The sequence below is a fragment of the Schistocerca americana genome, chromosome 2 (assembly GCF_021461395.2).
Source record: "Schistocerca americana isolate TAMUIC-IGC-003095 chromosome 2, iqSchAmer2.1, whole genome shotgun sequence".
Lineage (NCBI taxonomy): Eukaryota > Metazoa > Arthropoda > Insecta > Orthoptera > Acrididae > Schistocerca > Schistocerca americana.
In genome coordinates this window covers 1,035,857,265-1,035,875,941 of record NC_060120.1, presented here as the reverse complement: position 1 = coordinate 1,035,875,941, position 18,677 = coordinate 1,035,857,265, and the positions used below count along the sequence as shown (strand labels likewise).

General features: G+C 39.5%; 1 protein-coding gene across 1 annotated transcript in view; it reads right to left on the bottom strand.

Moving 5' to 3' along the window:
• The window catches only part of LOC124596425 (gamma-tubulin complex component 5), a 155,578-nt gene that overhangs the window by 84,340 nt on the left and 52,561 nt on the right, over positions 1-18,677 (bottom strand). The window contains exons 7-8 of the mRNA XM_047135556.1: positions 2,707-2,839; positions 2,385-2,552 (exon numbers count right to left, since the gene is read on the bottom strand). Of these exons, the coding sequence (XP_046991512.1) occupies positions 2,385-2,552; positions 2,707-2,839 (301 nt within the window). The remainder of the gene's footprint in view (positions 1-2,384; positions 2,553-2,706; positions 2,840-18,677) is intronic.

Here is an 18,677-nt window from a genome sequence, read left to right as displayed (position 1 = left end):
ACCAGTATTGTTACACAGGACAAAAACCTTAAGCACTACACAAAAAAAGGATGAAGATGAAGAGAACCTGTCAATCTTTGAATAGAAAATCAAGAGAAAAAAAAAAAAAAACAAGCCACAAAAAGAGCACCTGGAGGCATAGAAAGAACCAGGAATCATATGATCTGATGAAACAACTGTACATTGTGCAGAAGATGAAAGACCAAAGAATAATTCTGGCAGGTCATGTTGCTAAGCCAAACACTTGCTGTGTCAAAGATGTGCTTATGGGAAAGCCTGATGGTATCCAGCCAATTTTGCAGAAGGGCCTTCAGAAGCTGGGTGTCGACGAGAACTGGGTCCAAAGTGCACAAGACTGATATTTATGGACAAACACTGTAATGACAGTATATGATCTTTAGTTATGTGATCACATATGATATGATATATGTACGTATGTTTTAGAAAAGGAAAATCATTCACCAGTGGTTGTTCTGCCCATTGCAACAATTATATCTGATAATCAAATTCTCAACCTCTCATCAGTGAATGGATTTCATTGTTTAGGAATGGACTTCAAAGTGCATGAAAATATCTTTGCTGCGTCCCTCCTGGCAATGCTTTCAGGTTTATTGCCAGCATTATGTGGTGCCAGGTTGTAACAAGAGCACTACTATTGATAAATGCTGAAGAATGATTCAAAATTAGACCTGTTGTAAGCCACATTATTACCTGTTGTTTTGCTTTTCCAGTATAAACAGCAAGCTTTTTGTTCACTGCTTCAGCCCTCCAATGGTGATTTGCACTTTAATTCAGCTGTTTTTAATTCCTTCAGCAGATTATGCACTAACCATCTGCACCAAAAATTTGTTGCAATATGAACATACATGCAACCTTGGCATCCCAAATTTTAATTTAAAATCATTTCTGAAAATATTTTTGTACATGTTTTCACAAATATTTAGTTCTGAGCATTTATCCTGCATACAGACAAATTTTGCAGATGCTCAGATCTGAACTTAAATAACAACTAACATGTTTAAACATGGAGTAGTGCCTTTCCTGCTTTGGAAACTTTTTTTTCCCCTCCTTTCACTAAATCGGTGACACTCAAAGATTCTGAGAGGTGTGTTACAATGCTTTAATCTATTGATCAAAATCTGCACTTTGTGAGCTGTAATATGCAAAAGTTACATAACAGCTTTGCAAGTGAACAACGACAGTGAGATACACACTCTTCTGTTGTTCATCTCTTCACATCTGCCATGTCAGTGAACTGAAAAACCAAAACTTTTTTCTGCTTGTCATAATCAAGTGAGGAAAATCTCCACAAGAGCTGCCCCTAACCATCTGCTGATAAATCTCCACGAGAATTGACAATGGTAAATTCTTTCCTAGAAAATGACAAAATTCCATTCCTAATATTTTGAAGGTCTCTCAAAAAAATTATGTTATTTCAGCTATGTTCGAATGCAAGCAAGGAAATACGTTCAGAACATCCATTTCAACAAAGTAGCAGTACCACTTTAGAATTCTGCAAATATTTCACATACACCACTTTTTGCTACATGAATTATGAAAAACAGTGTTCCACTCAGCCATCATGTGGCAATTTTCCAGGAACAGGACTATTTTTCCTCGATATACATAGACATACACTACCCCCAGTTCCTTGTGATTACTATCCTTCCATTCATAAATGCTAACTTTATATTTCTTTCCTTTATTAGAACGCTTTTGCGCTCTGCGCATTACTACTACATTTGGTGTGTCACGCGTGATGCCTTCCCTTATAACACTGTTCGCCACAACAAGGAATTCTGTAGGTAGACAATGCAGGGCATCGAATACAACATTATTCCTTCTCTAACTCACTTTGACAAAAATGCTGGTTGCAGAATTGTTAGGGAGGACAATTCAACTGATAAAGATCAAATTTCTTGCACCAAATAACAAAAATGTACAGCCTGTGTACTAGTGCAATGATAATTTTCCATGTACTTATTATCAGTTTATTTGAAATAAATATATTTTTTGTGATAATACTTATTAAAGTTTGTTTTATTATTTCCAAGCAATGTAAGACTATTTTTCAACCAACATACCTCCACAATTTAAATATGGAAATTACAACAATGTCTCATATTCAATGAACTTCAATCATTATTTCCTACACACACCAACAATTTTTTTTTTTTTTTAAAGGTAATAAGTTTCAACCATTAAGAGACATAGATGCCATAGTAATCCCTCGTGAAGCATAATTTCACACTGAAATGGAAAAGATTATTCGTCACTATCTTCTACTATAGTCAGTAAAAAACAACTAACGCTCACCCAGCACACTTTCCATGCATTTTAAGATAGATTTAAGTTCGTATTCTCTATCAGACATCTACAAATACCTTGTAATAATGAACTCCTGACGCCAATCTTCAAGATGGCCTTCAGTCAACCAAGTGCTAATAATACCAAAATATGGTCGGAAGCTTTTGAGAAATAATTTTAATATATGCCTCGACTCGTATACCTCAGTGGCAGATATTCCTGCTTCATAAAGAACTGACAGCAATCTGCAAAGAATATTAAGACACATTTAGTCTATATGCTGCAAAAGATTTACAATTACTTTCAACTTCAGTTGGCAAAGACTGCAATCATATGTAAAGCTTATTTGTGACAGTCTTTCTGTTGTACCTTTTGTTCAACTTCAAGGATTACACTAACCGTGTGACTGCTAACCATTTCGGAGATTCTTTCCAGTCTTCAATGGCTAATACATGTGTCTCATACACAACTTTTAGTTCTTTAAATTTTGGTCTCAATTCACAGATTAACTGGTATAGTGTGTTAATATCCTCTGTAAAAAAAACAAATAAACAAAATCATCAAAAAAACCTGTACTGTGCACATTCAATTAAATGGCCCTTAATCTGAAATTCCACTGCTGCTTTTCAACAATGTTGACAGGATATAATTCTTAGATTACAGCTTAACATTAATAACCATTTTACACAAATGACATCAAGTAATTGTTTCGCTGTTTGATACATTTCATCACAGCTTTAGGAATACAAGAGTTGTTCTGTCTGAGTGTCTCACTGCTAGAAAATAATTTAAAAACTATGAACTAGGTAAACTATCTTCTTTGCCTTCCTGCAATAGACACATGAAAATCTCTGGTTATACAATGAAACTGTAAAAGCAACAGAAAAGTAAACACTATTCCAATGTGAAATGTTAGAAGACCAAGAAAATGTTCAACTAAATAAAAATCAGTAAATATTACCAATATTATAAGGACTTACTAGTATACACAGACAGACAGACAGACAGACAGACAGACAGACTAGTAGTTGGTGGGATGATACCACAATCCTAACAGTTAGAAGAAAAAAATGGAGCATGGAGAAAGTGGTGGAAAACTAAAAATGATGAGGACTATAAAAAATATATAGAAGAAGTGCAAAGAAGTATTGGAAACAGCAAAGAAAAAGGCATGGGAAGAGTTTTCCAAAAAAAGTTGAAGATGTGAAGAGCAATAAGAAAATGATAGAAATTATGAAAAATGAAAGAAAGGCTTCTGAAGTACCAGTAAAGATGGAAACAGAGGATGGTACTGTGACTGAAGACCCAGGGAATATAAAAGATCTCTGAAGGGAACACTTTAAGATACTGTTAAACACTGAGGAGCAGGTACACGAGAAAACAACAAATAATGGAGAAATTGAGAGAAGTTGGGAAACAGAATTAGGACAAATTACATGGGAAGAAATGGAAATAGCTGTCAAGAAGATGAATGGGGTGAAAGCCCAAAGACCTGATGAATTATCAGTGGACACGATAAGAGCAGCAGGTCCAGTGGAAATGAAGTGGCGTATAGATTACCGTCAAATGTGTGGAGAAATAGTACAATACCTGACGATTGGAGAAGAGGAGACATTGTTCCCATCTTAAAAAAAGGCAATAAAAGATTTTGTAAAAACTACAGAACAAAAACCCTTATGAGTCATACAGCCAAGATTTTTGAAAGAATTTTACTAAATCGAATAAGTGAAAAGATAGAAAATGAGCTGAGTGAAGAACAGCATGGGTTTAGGAAAGGAAGAAGCACGATCGAGCTGATATTTTCTATCCATCAACTGATGGAAAAAAGTTGGGAGTATAACAAAATGGTGACAATGGTTTTTATAGACATAGAAAAGGCATATGACTCAGTTAACAGAGAAAGACCCTGGGAAGAAATGAAGAAGATACGTATAGAAGATGGATACATTAATGTAATAAAGATAATGTACAGAGGACACAATTGTAGAATCAGAATACCATTGGGGAACTCTGAATTCTTCAAAATAAGACGAGGACTTAAACAAATAAGTATTCTATCTTCTGAACTTTATAATGTTGTGATGGAGGGATTGAATAGGGCAGTTAAAGATATAGTAAAAGAAAAAGACAAAAAGATGATTTTTGCAGATGATCTGGTAATATGGGGTGATAAAGAGCTATGATGTACAGTTACAACTTGATGCATGGAAGGAAATAATGAACAGGTATGGATTAAAAATAAATAAAGTTAAGAGTGAAATAATGGTATTTGGTAGAAACAAAGGGATCAGTGGGAATATTACTTTCAATGGAGAAACCCTCAAAGTGGTAGACAGTTTCACTTATTCAGGGAGTGAAATATCTGGTGATGGAAGAATAACCAACGAAACTAATAGGAGGTTACAGAAGGTAGGCAATTTCTACTAAACAATGAAACACCTAATTTGGAATAAGGAAGTTTCAGAAAAAAGTAAAACTCCTTAGGAATAAGAGTTATTACTTCCCTATTGTCACCAGAGGAAGAGAAACATGGATAATGACAGAAAGGGACGGGAACAGACTGCAAGTAGGGGAAATGAAATTTCTCAGAGCAGCTAAGGGAAAAACAAGAATGGACAGAGTAAGGAATGTAGATATTCGAAAGGACCTTAAACAAAAAAGTATGAGAGAAGAAATCAAAAAAGACAGATTAAGATGTTATGGGTGACCTTAAACAAGAAAGTATGAGAGATGAAATCAAAAAAGAGAGATTAAGATGTTATGGGTATGTTAAGAGGATGTGTGGGTAGACACTCCCCACAATTATGGAAGAACTAAAGATGGATGGAAAAAGACCTAGAGGGTGCCCAAGAACACGGTGGGAAATGGGAGTGAGAATATCTGTGGGAAGGAGAGGTGTGACATGGCAGCAAGTGGAGGAAGAAAAGTGGTGGGAGGACCGAGCCAAATGGAGAGAACTCGTCAGCACCCAGACCAGGCAGTAGCTGGAGCAGGAGCAGGATCCGGATATAGACAGACTAGTATACACAAAAAGTAAACATGTAGCTCACATATCAAACAGTGGAAGCAATGTTACTGCTATGTTTGCGATTTCAAATATTTTTCTTCTTTTGTTAAAGGTATCACCAATAAAATGATGAGATAAAAGTCATGGGATACCTGCTAATATCGCGTTGGACCTCCTTTTGCAAGGCACAGTGTGGCAACTTGGCATGGCACAGACTCAACAAGTCACTGGAAGTTCCCTGCAGAATAGTGAGCCATACTGCCTCTTTAGTTGCCCGTAACTGCAAAAGTGTTGCTGGTGCAGGGCTTTTTGCACAAACTGAATTCTCGATTATGTCCTATAAATGTTTGATGGGTTATCAAATCATTCGCTCAAACTGTCCACAATGTTCTTCACAGTAATAATGAACAATTGTGGCCCAGTGACATGGTAGACTGTCACCCATAAAAATTACATCATTGTTTGGAAACGAAGTCATGAATGGCTGCAAATGGTCTGCAAGTAGCCGAACATTATCATTTTGACTCAATGATTGGTTCAGTAGGACCAGAGGACCCAGTCCATTCCATTTAAACACAACCCACACCATTATGAAGCCACCATCAGCTCACACAGTGCCTTGTTGACAATTTGGGTCCATATTTTTAACAAGTCTGCACGACACTCTAACCCCACCATCAGCTCCTCCCAACTGACATCTGGACTCATCTGACCAGGTTAAGGTTTTCCAGTCACCTAGGGTCCAGGCAATATGGTCACAAACCCAGGAGAGATGCTGCAGGTGATGTCATGCTGTTAGCAAAGGCCTTCATGTTGGTCATCTGCTGCCATGGCGCATTGACACCAAATTTCACCACAATGTCCTAACGGATATGTTCGTTGCGCATCCCACATTGACTTCTGTGGTTATTTCAGACACAGTTGCCTGTCTGTTAGCACTGATGACTCTACATAATTGCCACTGCTCTCAGTCGCTGAGTGAAGGCTGTCGTCACTGTGTTGTCAGTGGTGAGAGGTAATGCCTGGAATTTAGTATTCTCAGCACGCTCTTGACACTGAGTATCTCGGAATATTGAATTCCCTAACAATTTCTGGAATGGAATGTCCCATGCGTCTAGCTCTAACTACCATTCCACATTGTCTAATTCCCACTGCGCAGCCATAATCACACTGGAAACCTTTTAAAATAAATCACCTGAGTACAAATGACCGTTCCATCAACGTACTGCCCTTTTATTATTTGATTATATGATGATACCACAATCTCTATAAATGCATACTGTTATTCCATGGCTTTCGCCACTTCAGTGTAATTTCAATAACCAAAAACACAATTTTAAGAATAGTTGTTCTTAAAACAACATGTATCTCACTCCAACTAACAGGCATGAAATAAAAAACATAGTAAAGTCGTAATGGAACTGTAAGTCTGCAGGATACTGTGGGCTAAATGTGACCATCCTAGCATACTCTGCACTGACAACATATCCATACACGTTTCCACTGCAATTAAAAGCACCTTAACATCATGAAGGTTTCCTGAACCACTAAAAATTAGCCTAGGTAACCCCAGTTTTCAAGAAAGGGTTGGGTTGTTTGGGGAAGGAGACCAGACAGCAAGGTCATCGGTCTCACCGGATTAGGGAAGTACGGGGAAGGAAGTCGGCCGTGCCCTTTCAAAGGAACCATCCCGGCATTTGCCTGGAGCGATTTAAGGAAATCACGGAAAACCTAAATCAGGATGGCCGGACGCAGGATTGAACCGTCGTCCTCCCGAATGCGAGTCCAGTGTGCTAGCCACTGCGCCACCTCACTCGGTAGTTTTCAAGAAAGGTGACAAATGGAAAACAAAACTACAGACCATTTTTTATGCTGTTGTCTTCTCAAAGATGATAGAAAAAGGTAATATATAACAGAATTAGCATGTTTATTTCAAAACACACTAATCGTCGAAAACCTGAATGAGGTCATTCCACGTCGAGTGGCCTAAGAATGCCCACTCGACCCTATCTAATTCTGATGAATTTTTTTAGGATGTTTATACAGGTCTTACTTGAAGCCATGCCAGATTATAGTTCAATAAGTAGCATAGGGGACACTACCACGCTTTTGTAAAGTGACAGATATGAATATATTAAGTTTGTTTTGCTGTTGATCATGAACTAAGGAGACTTCCAAGCTGAAATTTTTGTGATACTGTTCAATTTTTTTTACGTACAACAGCCTTGTTACTGAACATGCGCTCATTATTCAGTAGGTTTAACATAATTTGCTGTTGAAATAGTTCATAAATCTTGTTGCGACTAATTTGGATTATGTTCTGACAGGTTATTTCTTATGAGGAAATGATTTCCAGATGCTGATTTTTTTCCTCTTTTGCAGCTGGCTATGCAGGTTGTGTCTTGACTACTCAAGCAATTACTGCATTGTCCAAGATCAAAATCCATGCAAAAACTTATTCATCAATTTTGCCTGATTTTTCAAAAGGCTGCATATAAAAAAGTGACTCAGATTTCATTATTCTTTGTGCTATTGGAAAGAGCTCTTTTTGTTTGATCAGGAGAAGTTTATTTCATTTTTGAGACAAACTCGTTCAAAGACAATAAAGACGTTAGAAACATACCTTAACGGCTATTATGAGCAAAGAATGTGCACTTTCTGCACTACCACCACCATCACAACCACCACCACCACCCTGCCCACAGGAAGATTTTCACATGGTAACACTCCATGCTCTGCTCACTTCTGCCATCCTCTTCAAGTCCACGTGATTTTCACTTCCCTTGATGTTGTCTATCATCTCTTATCTCCTTCCTCTCAATCTCACAAACTCAACCTTCCCAAGCAATTGATAGCAAGTGGGCTTCCAAAGCATCTGATAGTAAGCTTTCCCATCACAATGAATGTCCTATCCAGTTCTTTTCCCTTTCTCTTATAACCTGCAGCAGCCTTCTACTCTCACTAATTCTTTCAGACACTCTTTTGTTAGTAACTCTTTCCCTCCAGCTTATCCTCTCCATTCTTTTCCACATCCTTTTTTTTAATGCTTCTAGCTTTTTATCATGCTATGGTCTGAGTGTCCATGTTTCTGCCCCATAGAATGCCACACTCCAGACAAAGCACTTGCCAAGTCTTTCCTCAGATCTTTATCTAGTGTGTCACGTAATAATTTCCTCTTTCTATTGACTGCCTCCTTCGTTATAGCAATGATAGCAATGTGAGTTTTCAGCTACTTACGGCTTCTCTTCTGTGATTGTTCTTCCAAGGTATTTAAATGTTTTTACTTGGCTAATAATAGCGTGTCCTATCTTAATATTGCCAGTCTCCTTTCTTTGCCAGTCACCATACCCTTTATTTTTGCTGTATTGATTCTCATCCCATATACCACACCACTTCATTCAGATCTTTTAGCATTTTATTTATAATTTGTTCACTTACTGTGACTAAAACCATGTCATCAGCAAAATCTAATAAATTCTAATCCTTTTTCCACCAATGCACACTCCTCTTTTTCTATCTATGGCTTTTGTAATGATTTCTTTTGGCTGTAAGTACAATAATAAAGGGGAGAGGCAACAACCTTGTCCAACGCCCTTCCAATGCTGCTTCCTTCTGACATTTACTTTCCAATCCTTATTCTTACTTTCTGTTGTAAATACAGGTTCTGTTTTAGTCTACTTCTTTCTATTTCAAAATATCCATCAACTTGTACCATTGTACACTGTCAATAGCTTCTTCCAAATAATTAAAAACAGCATATATTTCACTGCCTTTCTCAATATATCATTCCCGTATAGTATCTCTTATTTCTTTACACCTTTTAACTCCAAACTGTCCATCCACAATCCACCTATTCTTTTCTTAATTTAGGTAAATGACATAAAATCCTGTTCCCCAAATTTAAAGTTAACCCTGTATACTGATGAGACATCTACTGAGTGCAAGCATAAAGATTATGACCAATTAGAAATACATTGCAAATGTACTACATACGGAGCTGAATCACTGGGACCACAATTAATGCTGACAGGTACTGTGAGACTATGAAAAAACTCAAACGGACAATTCAGAACGGGAGAAGAGGAATGTTGAGCACGGGCGCCCAGTGCCTATCACCTGTTCCCTAGGTTAAGAGAACATTTGGCCAGAAAGCGATTCAGCTCTGACAACGAGGTGAAAGAAGGGGTTCATAACTTTCTGAACAACATGGCAGCAAGCTGGTATGACATGGGCATACAAAAACTGCCACAGTATCTACAAAAATGCATCAACAGAAATGGTTACTAGGTCCGGATGAATGGTATGATGCTGACAGAAGTGCATAACACACGACTTTGTGGCCAAAAACTGGAAACTGTGGGCTAGAGCCTATGACTGCGCCTTATGGATGGCTCCCTGTAGGCGCTGATCAGCAACACCAGTACTGGTGGAGCAGTACGAAATGCAGAAGTCGTCTGCATACAGAGAAGGTGAGATGGACTGCCCTACAGCTGCTGCTAGACCATTAATGGTCACTAAAAATAGAGATACACTCAATACAGAGCCATGCGGGACACCATTCTCATGGATATGGGGGAACTATGGGAGGCGCCAACTTGGACACGGAAGGTACGAAGTGACAGGAAATTTTGGATAAAAATCGAGAGCAGGCCTCCGAGATCCCACTTGTATAATGTGGCAAGGAAATGGCGCCAGGCCGTGTCATATGCTTTTCCTAAATAAAAAAAAAAAAAAAAAAAGGCAACCAGGTGTTGGTGTCTGGAAAAGACTGTTCGGATGGCAGACTCAAGGGACACAAGATTATCAGTGGTAGAGCGACCCTGGCGGAAGCTGCCCTGACATGGAGCCAGCAGGCCACGTGACTCCAGGACCGAACCCAACCGCCGACACACCATATGTTACAGCAGCTTACAAAGAATGTTTGTGAGGCTGATGGGCTGATAGCTACCCACATCAAGTGGGGTTTTACCAGGTTTGAGCACCATAATGATGGTGTTCACCCGCCATTGGGATGGAAAGATGCCATCGCACCAGATCCGGTTGAAGATGACGAGGAGGTGTTGCTTGTAGTTAGATGAGAGATGTTTAATCATCTGACTTAATGTAATAAAGACAATGTACAGAGGACACAATTGTAGAATCAGAATACCATTGGTGAACTCTGAATACTTCGAAATAAGACATGGACTTAAGCAAGGAAGTATTCTATCTCCTGCACTTTTTAATGCTGTGATGGAGGGAATGAATAGGGCAGTTAGAGATATAGTGAAAGAAAAAGACAAAAAGATGATTTTTGCAGATGATCTGGTAATATGGGGTGATAAAGAGATATATGTACAGTTACAACTTGATGCATGGAAGGAAATAATGAAAAGGTACGTATTAAAAATAAATAAAGATAATAGTGAAGTAATGGTATTTGGAAGAGAGAAAGGGATCAACAGAAATATTATCTTGAATGGAGAACCCCTCAAAGTGGTAGAAAGTTTCACTTATTTAGGGAGTGAAATATCTAGGGATGGAAGAATAACTAATGAAATTAATAGGAGGTTACAGAAGGGAGGCAATTTCTACCAAGCCATAAAACACCTGATTTGGAACAAGGAAGTTTCAGAAAAAGCAAAACTCCTTACATATAAGAATTATTACTTCCCTATTGTCACCTATGGTGGAGAAACATGGACAATGACAGAAAGGGACTGGAGCAGACTGCAAGCAGGGGAACTGAAATTTCTCAAAGCAGTTAAGGGAAAAACAAGAATGGACAGAGTACAGAATGTAGAAATTAGAAAGGACCTTAAACAAGAAAGTATGAGAGAAGAAATTGAAAAAAAGAGATTAAGATGGTATGGGCATGTTAAGAGGATGCATGGGCAGAGACTACCCAAAATTATGGAAGAACTAAAGATGGATGGGGAAAGACCCACAGGGCACCCAAGAACACGGTGGAAAATGGGAGTGAGAATATCTGTGGAAAGGAGAGGTGTGACCTGGCAACAAGTGGAGGAAGAAAAGTGGTGGGAGGACCGAGCCAGATGGAGAGGACTCACCAGCACCCAGACCTGGCAGTAGCTGGAGAAGGATTCGGATATAGATAGACAGAAACAGCAGAGGGCCTGTAACATTACCCAGAGGAAAGCCAGATATCACTTCTATTTTACATGATGATTTTCCATCAATTACTGCATACTTGTGACCTTCCCGAAAGGAAATTTCAGACTCAGTCGCACAACTGAGGTGATAATTCACAGGCATGCAATTTGGTTAGCAGTCTCTTTTAAGGAACAGTGCCAAAAAGCTTCTGGAAATTGAGAAATATGGAATCAATTTCGATCCCCCGTCAATAGAACACATTACTTTGTGCGAATTAAGAGCTAGTTGTGTTTCACAAGAACAGTATTTCCTGAATCTGTGCTAACTGCGTGTCAGACCGTTATGTTCACAGTAATTCAACATATTCGAACACAGTAGATGTTCTAAAATCCTACTACAAACTGATGATAGCGATATGGGTCTGTAATTCAGCAGATTACTCCTATTTCCTTTCTTGAGTATGTGTGTGACCTGTACAGCTTTCCAGTCTCTTATTAAGGATCTTTCGCCAAGCAAGCTGTTGTAAATGATTGTTAAGTATGGGGCTACTATATTACCATATTCTAGAAGGAAAGTTACTGGTATCTACCTGGACCAGAAGACTTGCCTTTAATAATTGCTTTATGCTGCTTCGCTACACTGAGGATATCCCGTAAGTTACTAATGTTGGCAGTTGTTCTTTCTTCAAATTCTGGAATATTTACTTCCTCTTCTCTGTTGGAGAAATTTCTGAAAGTACCTTTAATAACTTCACTTTAGTGGCACTGTCAAGACAGCTTTATTAATGAAGCAATTACAAGTATCTAGTATTGAAGTCCTCGCTAAGTTTTGAGCTTCAGTAAAACATTACAAGTCTTGGAAATTGTGTTCTTTTAAATTTGGCATGCTTGTTTTGTTGCTTCGGCAGCAGTGTTCTGACCTGTTTTGTGTACCATGAAAAATCAGCACAATCTTTTATTAATTTATTTGGTATAAACCTCTCTATTGCCTCAGACACCATGCTTTCAATTTCAGCTACACTTATACAATTAGTTGGGAAAGAGTGGAGGCTCTTTCTTAGGAAGGCATCAAACAATGGTTTTACTTTTGTTGGATTTGGATGTTACGGTATTCAGTCTCGCTACAATGTTCTTGTGGTCACTAATACCTGTTTCCATCACGATTCTCCCTATTTTCTCAGGATTATTTGCTGCTAAAAGGTCAAGTATGTTTCTGCAACCATTTCCACTTCAAGTGGGCTCCCGAACTAACTGTGCAAAATAATTTTCAGAAAAAGCATTTAGTACAATTTGTGACAACGTTTCACATCTACCACTGCCTTTGAATATGTATTTTTGGCAACAAATCGAGAGCAGATTGAAGTCACCACCAATAACAGTTGTATGAGTGGGGTACCTATTTGTAATGAAACTCAAGTTCTCTTTCAACATTTCAGGGACTGTATCATCTGAGTCAGCGAGTCAGTAAAAGAAACCATTTATTCTGGTTGTCAAGTATAGCCTCTACCCATACTAATTCACTGGAACTGTTTACTTCAGTTTCCCTGCAAGTTAAACCACTTCTAACAGCAACAAAGACACTGCCACCAACTGTATTTAATCTATCCCTTCCAAACATGGTTAGATCCTTTGTAAAAATTTCAGCTGAACTCTGGCTTTCGCCTGCTTTTGGTACCTGTAACTATTTGAACTTCAGTGATTTCTGTTAGCCCTTAGAGATCTGGTTCTTTTCCAACAAAGCTATAACTTGTAGCAGCCTCTAACGTGTAGTGGACACCTTATCTATTAAGCAGAACCCAAAACCCATGCTATGGCTGAAGACAAGAGCTCCACAACCTACACGGTTGTGGATCCATATGAGCCTCTGATCCAGACTCTCCACTTGGCTGTGTACCAAAAGTTCACAGTCAGTCCTGTTGATGATGCTACAGATTGTGAGCTGTGCCCTCATATCACAAGCAAGTCTGACAGCTTTTACTGCTTCAGCTAGCTGCCCAAAACCTGGGAGAATCTCTTCTGTTCCACAGTGTCACGCATCGTCAGTACCAAAATGAGCCACCACCTGTAATTGGCCACTCTCTGTGCTCTTCGTAACATCCAGAAGCACTCATTTCACATCTGGAATTACTCTTCCCAGAATGCAAACAGAGTGCACTGGATTTCTTCCTCCTTGGCAGCCATATCCCTAAGGGGCTCCAATACGCACCTAACATTGGGGCTACCAGCTACAAGTTAATCCATCCTCTGAATGCCCAGATCCTGCAGGTTGACAGGCTTCTCCTGAAACAAGATGAGCAACAGCATCTGGCTCAGGGATTTTGATAGCCACAGATATGGCCCAAACAGGGGAGCTCTTTGATTGGCCCTCCAGAAAGTATTTCAGTGCCTCCCACCCCTTGAAAGAAACTGCCACTTGACCGCAGGTGAGGTGTCATCCTCAATGAGGACAATACTTGGGCAGTCACAGTAGTGGACCTATTGGGGAACACAAGGTATGTGCTGGATGTATCTCACATCCCCACATAGAGCACCCCACAGCGATGCCCACTGGCAACAGCCTCAAACCGTGTTATTGAAGCCAGAACCACCTGGAGGTGTGAGCGAAGGGTCATACACTTAGCTTGCATTAGAACACAGCAGTCACAGATCCTATCCACAGTATAGTCAAAGGAACTGTAGAGTGAACTGATTTAGGATGTAGAATTCACATATGAAACTCTGTGCTCTGAAACACTGCTGTGTAAATCAGAGCTTCTTATCAACTAATGAGATCTACAGCAGCAACTGACTACTGACATGAAAACAAACATCTGATCAAAAACAAATGGCAGAAATATACACTACACAGTAGTTAGAATGCAAAACTGTGGCTATCAGCAACATAAACACAAAACAAGTTTAAGATTTTAAACTGAAATGCACACGGTAATTGGAAGTAAGTCGCTTCTTGTTACTAGAACTTTGTTACAACTCGCAAACAAAATGCTGGGCTCAGAACTGTTGCTAGCTGGGTGAGATGTGCTGACCAACATTAAGTCAAGCAATATATTATAACAGATTACTGTTCTAGACTTGAGCTGATCAGTCCCACTCTGTCAGATATATTAACACCCATTTCGGAAGATATACTGCGGATACGTTTATTTTGTTTTGTTTTATTTTAGGGTGTAAAAACAACTAGGGTCAAATGCGCCCACGTCAGAACTGTAGAGAACAAAGAAAGAAAGAAAGAAAGAAAGAAAGAAAGAAAGAAAGAAAGAAAGAAAGGAATTAGAAATGACTACATGTTAAGCCCAATCAACGGACGGAAAGACAGCTAAAAACTGGGACTCTGAGGAAGATCCATAAAATACACCACAGAGCAACGCAGGTCCTGAACTGAAGCTTGAATGTCCTTTGCCATATTGCTACAATTGATAAAAAGTAAAGCACGATCAACAGCCCACGCATTGTTCATTAACACTACCAATAACTCAGATGGCAAACATAAATGAGAATGTAAGAGATTAAAAAAAAGGCATTCTGCCAGGAAATGGCGAACTGTAGGAGGATGAGAGCAATGAGCACATAGTGGTGGCGGAGCACCACTTAACTAACACCAATGTGTAAAAAGACAGTGCCCAATATGCAATTTAACTAAAGTGATCTCCTCGTGGCAAGAGCACCAAAAGAAGGCTGCCCAGGCTGGTGGGAGAGACTTAATTTCCTAGACCTTGTTCCATAAAGGGAGGTCCAGTGGTGATGCCAAAGTGACACCACCTGCTGACAGACAGCAACACAGAGATCATCAGAGGGAACGGAAGAACTAATGGGCCACGGTTCAAGGACTGCAGCCTTGGCAACAGCATCAGTGGCCTCATTTCCTGTCACAGCAACATGAGCAGGAACCCACATAAACATCACAATGGCTACGTCAACAGTGAGCAAGTACAGACCTGTTGCACTAGGGGATGGAGGGTGTACAGCACGCAGAGGCTTTGGAGGACACCGAGAGTCAGAACAACTGACACAATTGAAAAGCCTGTGTCACCAGACATACTGCGTGCCTGATACAGAGCAAAGAGCTCTGCTGTAAATACTGAGCAGGGTTCCGGAAGCCAATACTGAAAATCGTCAGTGCCAATGACAAAAGCACACCTGACACCACAATCATTCTGAGAGCCATCAGTGTACACAAAGGTACTATCATGAATTTCCCTGTGAAAGTTGAGAAACTTACGACGATAGAGCAAATCTGGAGTAGCATTCTTAGGAAGTGAGTGAAGTCCAAGGTGAGCACAGGCTGGCACACAAAGCCGAGGTGGTAAAGAGCTCAGTTGCAGTTAGTGTGAAGTTCAGCCGCCATAGCAAGTGGCAAAAGTGGACTCCAGGAGATAACAGAGAAGAGGGATGTACCCCATACTGGTGATCAAAGAAGTCATCAAAGGAGGCATAGAATGGGAGGCATATGGCAGACAAACGGCATGCGTATCTGCTGAGGAGAAAGTCATGGCACTATGACAGTGGTAGCTCAGCAGCTTCGGCATACAGACTCTCAACTGGACTAGTATAAACTGTGCCAGTGGCCAAACAGATGACATGATGGTGTATAGTATTGAGATGGCGTAAGAGGGATGGACGTACAGGTGCATAAACGAAACACCCATCGTTTTGTTTCAAACTGACAAGCAACTGATAAAAATGGAGGAGGATGGTCTGATCCGCTCCCCAGGAAGTACCACTGAGGATACGTAAGACATTCTGGGACCGTACATGGGGGGGTTGCCAGGTAAGACACTTGGGAGGACCAAGGAAGTTTCCTATAGAGCATGAGCCCAAGGAATTTCATAGTTTCAATGAACGGAAGAGCAACAGGTCCATGATGTAAAGACAGTTGAAGAAACCAACTGCACTGCCAGAAATTTATAGAAATGGTTTTGTCAGTGGAAAAGAGAAAGCCATTGTCGATGATCCATGAGTGAAGATGATCGAGACATCGCTGAGGACGCAGCTCGAGGAGACAAGTCCATGGAGAGCAGCAATAGATCACAAAATCGTCAACAAAAAGGGAGCCAGATATACCTGGCGTGAGACAGACCATTATAGGGTTAACGGCCACAGCAAAAAGGACGACACTTAGGACGGAACACTGAGACACACTGTTTTCCTGGACAAAGGTGTATGGCAAGGCAGAGCCCACATGTACCTTGAAAACTTGGTCTTTTAAGGGGAGCTGGAACGATGAAAATGACCAAATTAACATTTTTTGTTTTTTTTCCATTATAAAATTATTTGGAGTTTTCTGAATAAAACAAATCAAGTTTCACCCTTCTAAGTGAATTCTAAGTGTGTTTTTCATCGCTGCAAAGTTGATGCACCGCGTTAACGGTTGTAGCGACATGGTGTGTCACCTCTGACGGCGCCGCTCGGTGGTTACAAGCAGGGTACCTTTGCGGAATTAGACAGTGTTTTGTTTTCCAACGTTGTATGGCTTTCTCTCTGTGACAAGTGACTGTTCATATCGGTAAACATAAACGCTATACCGTATGTGTTGACTTGTTAAGTTTGCTTTGTGTTGTTTAGCTGCTCAATTTTGCGTATCTGACGAATTTTGCTTGTACCTGTTTTACGTATTTGGTTTGTGGATATCAATATGCCCCGTTTCAGCAATAGAGTGTTTAAGAAAAGGCACAATGAGTGGAAGAAGAAATCTTTTGTTGTTTCGAAGGGAGATGCTGCTCAGACTGCTTCACCAACTACTCCAAATGAATGTGATAGAACTTCTTCCAGCAAGAAACTTTGTGACAGCAAAGAAACATTTGAAAACTATGAAAGTGACAGTAATGATGTGAATGAAATAATTACCATTTCCTTGCTCTCTGATATTTTGAAACAGTATTATGCCAAGTTTGCAAAGAGAGAGGACTGGAATTGAAAATAACTTCACACATTGGTTTGGCATGTAAAATGTTATTGAATAGTCACAAATGTGCTGCAGAAGTTTCATTTTCTAATTCTAACAGTATTCCTCATAGTGGTAATAGTGGAAAGAAGGTGTACAACATAAATGTTAAGCTAGTGTATGGCTGGTGTTGCATTGGCAAGGGCAGTGCTGGAGGGACAATGTTATGTGGAATTATGAACTTGCCAAAACCACCAACCAAGTTTGGATTTTATAATGAATTGGTGGGATCTTCTGCTGAAGATATTGCTCAAGCAACAATGAAGAAAGCAGTTTAGGAAGCTCTGACAGATAATGGGAATTTTAGAGATTTAACTGTTGCTTTAGATGGATCATGACAACATAGAGGTCATATCTCTAAATGGAGTTGTGACAGCTACCAGTGGAGACAGTTGCAAAGTAATTGATGTTGTTGTTCTCTCAAAACATTGTAGATGTAAGGGCAATATCAAGGACGAACATAGTGAAAGTTGTGAAGCAAATTTTCACGGCACGAGTGGAGTGATGGAAGTAGAGGCAGTGAAAGCAATTTTTTCCAGATCACAGGAGTGGTATAATGTGCAATACACTATCTAGGAGATGGTGATTCTAAGGGATATAAAGCTGTAGAGGAACTCAAACCTTATGGCAATGAAATTCACATTAAAAAACGGGAGTGCATTTGACATGTGCAGAAGGACTTGGGGGCTCGCTTGCGCAAACTAAAGCGGACATTAGGATCCCAGAAGCTTAGTGATGATAAGGCCCTTGGAGGAAGATTGACAAATTAAGCAATTGATAGATTGCAGAGGTATTATGGGTGTGCAATTAGGCAAAACACAAGAAGCATTGAGCATATGAGGAGAGCAGTATAGGCATTATTTTTCCATACTGCACTAACAAATGAGCATCCACAATGTGCACTGTGCCCCACAGGTGATGACTCCTGGTGTAAATACCAATCAGGAAAGGAATATGCCCATAAAACCAGTTTGCTAAATGTTGTAATTGATGTAATTAAACCCATATTCAGAGATTTATCACAGCCAAGTTTCTTGGAAAAGTGTTTACATGGGAAAACACAAAATCCAAATGAAAGTGTAAATAATTTAATTTGGATTAGGATTCCCAAAAGAGCATTTGTACAGATAAAAACACTGAATTTTTGAGTGTATGATGCAGTGGCAACGTACAATGAAGTAAACATTATCAAATGTGATGTGTTGAAATGTAAAAAACTTTGGAAGCCATTTTGGGTAACTTAATTTTCATCTTTGAGGAACATTTTCTCAAAAACTGCTAACAGTATATCGTCAATGAAATTTATATGAAATTTATACACAATATTGTT